Below are 11,282 nucleotides of genomic sequence, written 5' to 3'. Positions count from 1 at the left end.
TACAGGCACGCGCCACCATGCCCAGCTAATTTTTTGTATTTTTAGTAGAGACGGGGTTTCACCATGTTGACCAGGATGGTCTTGATCTCTTGACCTCGTGATCCACCCGCCTCGGCCTCCCAAAGTGCTGGGATTACAGGCGTGAGCCACCACGCCCGGCCCCGCGTTGCTTCTTAATAAGACAAGAAAATCCATAATAGTCATCCAAATAGAAAAGAAAAAAGTAAAATTTGTTTATGAAAAATGACTTAATCCTCTACAAAATTCTTCAGAATCTTTAAAAAATATGCTAGAATTTACTAGTCAGTTTATCTGAGTCAATAGATAAAAATCAAAAATATTTTTAAAGGAGCAATGAACAATCAAAAATTTAATCTTTAGAATATCATTTCCAACATTATGAAGTATTTAAAATTCTTAGGAATAAATTTATAGAAAGACATGTACATTGAAAACTAAAATATTGCTAATAGAAAATAGATATAAGACCTAAACAAATGAAGAGATGTACTGAGCTAATGGATTTAAAGACTCAATAATGTTAAGGCATCAATTATAATCACACTCATCTATAGATTCAAATTGTGGAGACAAAGGCTTGAAGGGTAACATATTGATGATAAAAGAGACCTAGATAGAAAATTGAAGGCCGCAGAAGGAAAGAAGTGCAGAAATAAATGGAAGAACACGTCTTAGAGGAGCCACATTGGGAAGATCTTAAGCTTCCCAAAAAGGCCAATGAAGTTCTACATTTTTTTTTTCAGCAAAATTTATGCCAACAAGAAAGGAGGCAAACAGAGGGATCAAACATATCATTAAAAAGAGGTTTAGGTCTACTGAAAAAACTTCCTATGGGAGAAACAGGATCCCATTTTAAATCTCTTATCAGATCTCAGCAAGAAAAAACAGGCAATATTTCTAGCTTTTGAAACTGTTTTTTCTTTCCTTTTTCTCTTTTCTTTTAAAACAAAGGTATCTACCAAATGATTCCAAATCGAAACAAATTCAGTCTTTTATGACTTAACCAAGGATGCATAAGACATCTTCAAAGAAATGCAAGGATGGAACTCTCTCAGAAATCAGAGCCACTCCTAAAGATAGCCAAAAGAAGGATTTGGACACTTTGAGAGCTAGCAACAGTTGATATGTAAGCTTGTCATGGGAGCCCCCAACGTTTTTATTTATTTTTTTGGCCACCAGCACATCCGAAGTGTGTTGCACAGGCAGCAAGCCAAGCCAGGTTCTCAGGACACAATATGAGACAAACAGGGACACAATAGCTGCCCATGGAAGGGAAAGGATTAATAACAAATGTATACTTTAAATCAAAATTACACAAGAAGCTCAATCCAAGCAAATAGTTTTCTCTTGCTATTCTGAATTTGGAAAGAAGAAAACAAGAAATTTTTACCTTCCATCCTTGACTAGGCACTACAGGCAGAGATCCAGGAAAATAGACCTCGTTACAAATTCTTACTTTTCTTTGCCAACTTTTGGCCAATTGTCCCAGGACCTCATCCGTCAGGTGCTTCGGCCATCCCATCCTCGTCACCAGGACTCTAGGAGCAGAAATGGTGTAATCTCTTTCCTTCCAATTATAAGGATCATACCTGACTTCCCTTTAGCAAATGGAAGATAGCAAAGCATATTTATTTAATCATAGTTTTATGTGACATGGGAGCCATCAGAATGACGACCCACAGTTACATTTAAAAAAGATTCATTTTAATGTTTAAGTTCAATGAAGAATGGGCAGCTGTGTAAAAATGTGATTAGGCAAAAAGGGCATGATCTAATGCTAATAGATCATGAGTAAGGAAACCCAACATGGCCTTTCTGGTCAGATTCTTCTTGACCTTTCTGTGCAGCCTTCCTTCCCCCCAGGCATGGGGCAGAGCTCTTTTTGGAATAGGGGTCTTATAACCTACACTTGAACAAGATAGTTCAAAGAATTTCTTTAGGGCCAGTTCTTACACAGAAACGTAAGAGTAATATTTTTAGGTTTCATGGCTTACTTTGGGGAACAGGAGCCTGGGGAAAGGGGATTTCTAGTTTTTATGGCTAGCCTCTAGAGATTGAAGAGTGAGAAACAGAAGGGGGAAAAAATCAAGAGAGAAAATTTGCTTCTGAGGCTGCTTCTGAGACCATCACTTTTGAGTATTGTTTTTTTCTGAGCCCCAACAAACGTGAAAAATGGGATTCAGAAGACAGGGGAAGAGGAAGGGAATTGTGCTAGGTATGGGAATCAACCAGTATATGTTACGCATATTTTACTTCGATTTAGGGAAATAACTTCTCTTCCATATATTTCATAAGCAACATTTCCTGACAAATGTAAAATTAATATTTTGATGTGAATGGTGACTTTTTCAGTTTTCTCCAGAATACTTCCAAGAATTCTGTTTTTTAGAGTGTCATGTTCTCGAAGGTAGTAGTTACTGAATTTGAGGAGAGTGTTCATGATTTTGATATATATGTATAAAATAAGATAACCATATATCTATAAAATAAGAAAATGATAGCCATATATGTTTATGTATATGTCAATTTCTAGATATTTATGTATCTAGATATTTCTAGGTATTTATATATATGATGTTGACTGTGTAGTTTAAGGAAAAGATTCAAGAGACCCCTGTGCTCTTCATCCCTGCTACCTTAGCAATTCACACACACTTCCTGGGAAATACCTCCATGAAAACATGGTGCCAATTATAGGAATGCCTCTCAAATTCTACCAAAATTGATGCATTTGAATAAACAGACCTCACTAGCTCTCAGAGAATAATAATAATATTCTTTTATATTCCTTAGCTTCTGTGGGATTTTTCCCTTTTGCTAACTAGACACAGTTTTTATTGCTGAGTTGAGCTGTCAAGATTACTATCTAAAGTGACAATGAGAAAATGTTTTGATTTGTTAAAGTTTGAACTCTGATATTAGGAATGAATCTGTGAAACTAAGATTGCACGGTCAAGAGTTTAATGCACTAATAAACATGATATTTTTGTGAATAGTATTAAGTTTTAATCCAAAGTGGCAGCTCTGTGTGTCCCCAGGAGTCCTAATGTATGTGGAAGGGGTGATCCTAGGGAGCATGGACTGGTCTGAAAAGTAGGCTATAGACAGAGAATACATGTCTCTCTGTCCCTATAACTGGAAATCCCAAGGAGTCCATCCCCTGACTGCAGCCAGAAACTCATTCTCTTTGTAATAGACCAAGGGTAAGGAAACATGCTTATGTCAGCATGAGTATCTCTTCTGGCTAAGAAGTAGCCTTTTTGCAGCATGTGGAGAAATCCCCTGAACTGGAAGGATTTCTTCATAGATGAGAAACCTGGTCTCCAGCCTTGGTTGCTGCCCTGTCATACTTGGCCCCAGGGGACTCTCTTCCCCTGAGAGGTTTGCAGGAGCCTACACATGAACTGAATTCTGCTTTCTCTTTCCTTTTTGCTAAGCTGCTGTTATGTCATATTCAATGGAGATTCTAGAAAACCCCTCTTGCAGGTGTTTCTGTAAACCTAGAAATTTTATCTCACTTCTGCTTTCTCCTTGTGGCATTCTGCTCTTTAGGGAAGCTATCTGAAGCCAGAACCACAGTGTAACAGAAAGCTTCTCTGTGTGAATGGGCAGGAAAGTCAAGGGAATGAATGACCAGGGTCCCATGGGGAATCCACCTTGGAAAGGAAGGAAACCCTGGTGATATGGAAGTGCCTCCTGGAATTCTGAGAGCCAGGGAGGGAATGTGTCAGGTGCCTGAATCAGTAAATAAACATCACATGTCTTCTACACTCCAGTCTATATGTTTATTCTCCGGTCTCGGGTATTTATACAAGCAAGCATTCCCTAACCACATATAAATAGGTCATTTCTTTGAAATGAGGAGTGACCATTTTTCAACCTCTCTATACATGATGACAGAATCTAGTTTTTTTAGGCTGCCTTCATTGGCGGTCACTTACTGAAAAGTAGGACACAGATCCTAAGAATTTTATAGAAAGATAAATAATGCCCTTACCTACAGCTGTCTGAAGAAAAACAGGGAAATATCTATTATATTTTAACTTCTTACTTGATGGAAGATACTGTGGTAGGTGCTTTAAAATTCATGTTTTTTTAATATTCACAACTATATAAATATTTTGAACCCGATTTTTATGAGAAGAGTGAAGCTCAGAGAGATTAAATGGGTTGACCAACATCACACATACATCCAAGAAAAATGAAATTTCTATATCAAAGTCTTTAATGTAAATTATGGGTGATTTTGTCAGTTTTGTATTCTGGATTTCTATTACAATTGTTAAGTCTCCTTGTACTCCTGAATTATACACAACTCTTTGGTACTTTCTGGTTCAGGTTGTATTTTTAGCTGGTTTGACTAGTATTTTTTTTTTCCCTTAAGTATTGGGGAAGAGATTCTCTCATCCAGTTTCCCAATTTAATTTGTGAAGAAAGTTTGTCAGTTTATATGTTATGGTAACTTAGTAATTTTTGGATTCATGTAAGATTGTAATATTCATAAAATCAGGAAAAATTACCAAGGAGTAGTATAAAAGAGTTCTTATATCTGGCTCTACCAGAGAATTGCAGTCAAATTGTAGTAAACCAACATGACAATGGCACAAGCTAAATAACTTAATAAAGCCAGTAATTGCAGTAACCATTATATTGTCAATATTAATTGAATATTTTAATGAAAGATTGAAGTAGTTACCTATTCCTGCCAAAATAATTAACAAAAATAGGCATCTTACTGATACTCACAGTAGTATTAATTAAAAGTGATAAAGTACTGTTGGAATCAAATATTCCATAATTTAAAATAAATATATGAAATAGATTAATGTCATTTTCCAGTACCTCAATTTTGTGAAATCTATTCAGAAAAATATACATTGTAAAAAAGGAAAAACTGTGCACAGAAGAAATAACCCACATTCTTTTCTAATCCCATTCTATTTCTTTCTCCACTTCAGGTCACTAACTTATCTTATTTACACTTCCACTTCTGTCTTCTGTGTATTAATTTTACCCAATCAATCCTCACTAAGGGTGCCAATGCCATCTATTTCCCAATTAGTCTGTAGTTTCAAGCCACACGTTGGGCAAATCCACTAAATCCTCTTCTCAGCATGTTTATTTCCTTTTGTTTGTTTATTTTGAGATGTGGTCCCTCCTTCTCTGTCTTCCAGGCTGGAGTGCAGTGTTGAGATCATGGCTTACTGCAGCCTTGAACTCCTAGTCTCAAGCATTTATCTTTCTAAATACACTTTCATTATCTTTTCCTCTTGTTGCCTTCTAGTGTGCAGCCATTCCACCTGTTTTCCTTTGTGGCTGTTCTCTCCCCTCTCTTTAAAAGTGAAAGGTCCTCATAATTATGTTTAAACCCTTTTCTCTATATATATTCTCTCCAGACACTATGACCTTCAATTATTGGCTTCCCCTTATTACATGTGAAACCCCAGCAATCACATTCCTTATAAATTACAAACTTACGTAAATAACTGGCAATGGACATTTTCTGCTAGATGTATACTAGTCAACTTAACGAGGATATCTCTGTTATTTTTATTTCCTCACATACCTCAATCTACCTTCTGCAGAGTAGAAGTTGTTCCTTTGTCTCTTCATACCATTTTCCATAACTGATATTAAGTATGATTACTGTTTTTAGTTTTTTATACAAAAATAAAATACACAAGAGAGCAGAATTGTATTTGTTAGGTTCACCTTGTTATCTTGAGTACAACATACAACCTGGTTTACAGAAAGTTTATTTTTACTTTTATTTGAATATAATATTGATAAATAAATGAAGTGTACCATTTATTCTTTAATCAGGTTGCATAGTCAGGCTTGGAATTTCATTTTAAAGAATAAACAAGTACAAAAAGGATTTCCATAGTAAAAGTTCAATGAAAAAACAAAATAAACTTACTAAATACAAAGAACATATTTTATTAACCACAGTGCAAAGGTGCACATGATGTAATATGAACAAAAGTAAGTTAGGTCTTATAAATAGTTAAATAAACAATATTTAAATATTTAAATAGATAATAGATCAGTCAGCATAGTCATCTGTAAGGGACTAGTGTGTTAAGAGCTGAATACAGTGTTGCTTAATACTCCTAAAAACATTTGAAAAGATTTACGCTATGTCATGGTCAAAGGAGAAACATGAGTCTTTGAAATGGAAGATCATAGAAAGGTGAGCTGGTGTATTAGTCAATGAAAATCATTTCCATGCCGAACCAGGTTTCATTTCTTACTTCTTAAACCTTTTTGCAAGTTTGTTGATGAAGAAAAAGATCTCATTATTTCTGCTCTGACAACCTCCCAGGCACAAGCACTGTATTTCTTCTCTTTCAGATAGAGAGCAATTCTTTGGAAATATTTCCTCACAGTCAGGATGGAGTCCTCATTCATCAGGGGAGTATCTGTCACCCCCACCTCCTGCATCACACAGGCTTCCAATTCATTCAGCTGCTGGTAAAGTTCAGTGTAGAATTTGTCTAGAAGGGTCTCATCCCAAGCAGCAGATGAGTCCTTTGTGCTGAAGAGGTTGAAGGTCTGCTGGATCATCTCATGGAGGACAAAAATGGCTCGAGCCTTCTGGAGCTGGCTGCCATCAAACTCCTCCTGGGGAAATTCAAAGTCATGTCTGTCCTTCAGGCAGGAGAAAGGAGAGATTCTCCTCATTTGTGCCAGAAGCATCAAAGTTCTCCTGTTACCCAGGCTGTGGGTTTGAGGCAGATCACAGCCCATAGAGCAGCTTGACTTGTAGCTGAGCAGTACGAGGGCCACCAGTAAAGGAAAGGTCAAGGCCATTGTAGTTGTTGCAGATGCTGCTATTTTGGTTGAAATGGGTGAACCTAAACCTTAGGCTTCAGGCTCTCTGAAGACCTTGCTTTGTGCATAGCTTTAAATAGGGAACATACTATTTTCTACTTTCCAAATGCCCCATGTTAGTTTCTATTTCTCTTTTTCCTTTCTTTACGCATTCTTTACATGGGTTTTAAGCCTTTTTTCTCACCACATTTTTTTTCATTATTGTTTCCTTCCTCTCTTACCACAGAGCCTTTTTAGAGACTTTTTTTTTCTGATTAAATCTCCCATTATATTTTAATCACATTTACATTGTGTATGTATTTATGTATCTTATGTATATCTCTTCTATACATTAAATAAAAAAGTATAAAGTTAATATTTTTTATCATTATAAAGAATGGTAAAACAATTAAAATTAAATTAAAAGGCCATTGACATTTTACTTAACTTGATAACTATATTTTTATAGCAACTTTTTTGAAAATATATTTTGGTGGGTACATAATAGACATCTGTGTTTATGGGATATGTGAGATATTTTGATATAGGCAGACAATGCATAATAATCACATTGGGGTGAATGGAGTATCCAATGCCTCAAGCATTTATTTATTTCTCTCTGTTACATATATCCCATTTCTACTATTTTGGTTATTTAAAAATATATAATAAATTATTAACTGTAGTCATTCTATTGTGCTATCAAATACTAAATCATATTCATTTTTTCTAACTATATTTTTGTGCCCATTAGCCATCCCCGTTTAACTCCCTTATGATCCAGCAATCCCACTACTGGGTATTTATCCAAAGGAAATGAAATCAGTATGTCAATGGGATATCTATACTCCCATGTTTATTGCAGCACTATTCACAACAGCTACTATTTGGAAGCAATTTAGTTGTCTAACAGATGACTAGATAAAGCAAATATGGCACTTACCCACACTGGAGTACTACTTAGCCATAAAAAAGAATGAGATTCTATCATTTGCAACAACATGGATGGAGCTGGAGGACATTATGTTCATTGAACAACATAAAATCCATTGATTTGCACATACTTAACCACATTTGCATCTCTAGGATAAATTCCACTTGGTCATGATGAATGATCTTTTTAATGTGTTCCTGCATTCAGTTTGCTAACTTGTTGAGGATTTCTGCATCAATGTTCATCAGAGATAATAGCCTATACTTTTCTCTCTTTTTTATAAATGTGTCTTTTTCTAGTTTTGGTATCAGAGTAATATTGGCCTCATAGAATGAATTTGGAAAGATTCTGTCCACTTTTTTAAAAAATAATTTGAGTTGGATTGATATTAGTTTTTTAAATAATTGGCAAAATTCAGCAGTAAAGCCATCAGATCCTGAGTTCTTTGCTGGGAGACTTTTTATTATGGCTTCTGCCTCATTACTTATTATTGTTCTGTCCACACTTTATATTTCTTCACACTTCAGTGAAGAAATACAAAAACCATGAAGAAATACAAGAAACAATTCTTGTTTGTCTTCTAGAACCATTCTTGTATTTCTTCATAGTTTTTGTATTTCTTCATGGAACTGTGAAGAAATACAAAACCTGAACAGACCAATATGTTGTATTTTTTTAGGACTTTATTTTGTTTAGGCTTTCCAATTTATTGGCATATAGTTCCTTGTAGTATCCTCTAATAATCCTTTCATTTTTTGTGGTGTTGGTTGTGATGTCTACACTTTCATCTGTGATTGTATTTATCTGGGACTTGTTTTTTTTCTTAGTCTGTTGTAAGAGAAGACATTTAATATTATTTTACTTTTTTTCTGTATTTTAAGATTTGTTTTGTGACCTAGCATTTGGTATATCTTTGAGAATTATCCATGTGCCGAAGAGAAGAATGTGTATCTGTAGCTGTTGGATGAAATGTTCTGTAAATATCTATTAGGTACGTTTGGTCTATAGTGTAGATGAAATTCAATGTTTGTTAGTTTTCTATCTGGGTGATCTGGCCAATGCTGAAAGTGCGGTGTTGAAGTCTCCAGTTACTATTGTATTGGGGTTTATCTCTCTTTTTAGCTCTAATAATATTTGCTTTGTATACCTGAGTGCTCCAGTGTTGGTAAATATATGTTTACAATTGTTATATGCTCTTTCTGAATGAGTCCCTTTATCATTATATAATGACCTTCTTTCTCTCTTTTCACAGTTTTTGTCTTGCAATCCATTTTGTCTGATATAAGTGTAGCTTCTGCTTTTTTTTTTTTTTTTTTTTTTTTTTTTTTGCATAGATTTTTTTTTTTTTTCTTTATTTTTGGTCTATTTGTGTCTTTATAGGTGAAGTATATTTCTTGTAGGCAATGGATCATTGCATCTAGGGGTTTTTGTTTTGTTTTGTTTTGCTCTGTCACCCAGGCTGGAGTGCAGTGGCTCAGTCTAGCTCAGCTCACTAGAATCTCCACCTCTCAGGTTCAGACTGTTCTTATGAATCAGCCTATCAAGTTGCTGGGACCATGGGTATGTGCCACCACGTTCAGCTAATTTTTTGTATTTTTAGTAGAGATGGAGTTACGCCATGTTGGCCAGGCTGGTCTCAAACTCCTGGGCTCAAGTGATCCACCTGCCTTGGTCTCCCAAAGTGCTGGAATTATAGACATGAGCCACCACACACAGCTGCGTGTATTTTTTTGTTTGTTTTTTTAAAATACATTAAGCCACTCCATGTCTTTTGATTGGAGACTTTAGCACATTTACATTCAATGTTATTCTTTATGAGGACTTATTCCTGTCATTTTGTTATTTGTTTTCTGATTATTTGATAGTCCTCTCTTCCTTCCTTTCTTTATTTTTGTCTTCCTTTTTGTATAGGTGATTTTCTCTGGTGTGTGTTTTAACTTCTCCTTTTTATTTTATGTGTGTTTGTTGTATGTTTTAGATTTGAGATTACATTGAGGCTTGCAGGTAGTCTTTTAACCCATTATTTTAAACTGATAACACTGATTGCATAAACAAGCAAAAGAAAACAAAATCTCAAACTTCATCTCCCCACTTTTTAACTTTTTGTTGTTTCTATTTATATCTTATTGTATTGTCGATATCTTGAAAAGTCATTATAGTTATTATTTTTGATTGATTAATCTTTACCTCTTTCTACATAAGACATGAGTAGTTTACACAGCACAGTTGCAGTGTTATAATTTTCTGTGTTTTTCTTTGTACTTATTATGACCAGTGGCCACGTGCTGCTTTATTGATTTTTTTTTTTTTACAGTAATTCACTGAAGGTAATTCTCCATTTCCTGGTCTCTCTGCTGAGGGCACTGGTGATGCTTTGCTGTTGCCACCCCTGTTCCTGTGGTTGGAATGTGCCTTGGAACTATAACCTGGAAAATAAGGAAATTAAGTGTTTAAGGCATCTGAAAAGGAACTCCTCTAAGTTATGCTAGAATGCCAGGACCCACTTCCAGTTTCCTGAGGAAAATGGAGATAACATCAACATCCCAAAGACACAAACCACCTGTTTCTGCTATCAGATTTTCTAACATATCTTAACCAGTTTGGCACAGAAGACTACAGAGCTGCTTGGAGTAAGATCTTCCTGGTTAAGTTCCCCTCTAACTTTGACCATAAAATCAGAAACAACTGGAGCAAAAAGTGAAAACAGAAATTCTTCGAGCTTGCTCTATTTCTATATTGTTGTCCAAAAATTATTTCAAAGTATCATTCTCTATATGAAGGACTGGGAAGTTGTCAGAAAGAAAATTGAAGTGTTCTTTTCCTTTCATTTAATAATGCCCATAGAAAAAGAAAACAGGACAGACTAATAATGAGTAATGAAACTGAATCAGTAATAAAAACCTGCCAACCAAAAAAAGCCCTGGACCAGATGGATTCACAGCTCAATTCTATGAGATGTACAAAGAGCTAGTAGCAATTCTACTGAAACTATTCCAGAAAATTGAAGAAGGACTCCTCTGTAAGTCATTCTATGAAACCAGTATCATCCTGATACCAAAATCTGACAAAGACAAAACAAAACAAAACATTATTTGGCTATTAAAGTAGAAATTATTATAATTGGATAATTCTTCTATCTACTTAGACAAAACAAACCTTTGCTGTCAGCATCTGAGGGCCATTGACACTTTTGATACTTGGAGACAGGGGTCAGGAGATGAGGGGGTCACCACTGAGAGTTAGGGTCCTTTACACAAACATTTGGGGGCAGAGGCAAAGACCCTGGAAGACTGATTATTTTGGCAACAAAGAAGCCTCTCTCTAGTAAACAGAGTTCCAAAGTCATCAGGATGTGTTGAGCCTCGCCTTAGGGAATGAGTCTAAAAGAGTTTCTGTTGAAGACATTTTGTCACACTGTAGGGGAGGGTGTTACTGGATGTGATGACTACCTTGGGAGTGAGGTGGTGCTAGGAAAATAAAATTATCTTGGAATTAGAATCTCCACACCCTTATG

General features: G+C 35.5%; 1 protein-coding gene across 1 annotated transcript; it reads right to left on the bottom strand.

Annotated features, from left to right (window-relative positions):
• Positions 1 to 5,767: 5,767 nt before the first annotated feature.
• On the bottom strand, positions 5,768 to 6,961 carry LOC108296167 (interferon alpha-2-like). Its single transcript, XM_017518572.2, has one exon. The coding sequence runs from the start codon at positions 6,832 to 6,834 to the stop codon at positions 6,265 to 6,267; it is 570 nt and encodes a 189-aa protein (XP_017374061.1). The 5' UTR covers positions 6,835 to 6,961; the 3' UTR covers positions 5,768 to 6,264.
• Between the last annotated feature and the right edge of the window lie 4,321 nt (positions 6,962 to 11,282).

The sequence above is a fragment of the Cebus imitator genome, unplaced genomic scaffold (assembly GCF_001604975.1).
Source record: "Cebus imitator isolate Cc_AM_T3 unplaced genomic scaffold, Cebus_imitator-1.0 Scaffold688, whole genome shotgun sequence".
NCBI classification, from domain to species: domain Eukaryota; kingdom Metazoa; phylum Chordata; class Mammalia; order Primates; family Cebidae; genus Cebus; species Cebus imitator.
Note: the sequence above shows the minus strand (reverse complement) of the source record. Positions and strands in the feature narration are given on the sequence as shown.

Excerpts from the sequence above, each read along its gene's own strand:
- LOC108296167 (XM_017518572.2), bottom strand. The coding sequence starts at position 6,834 with ATGGCCTTGACCTTTCCTTTACTGGTGGCCCTCGTACTGCTCAGCTAC.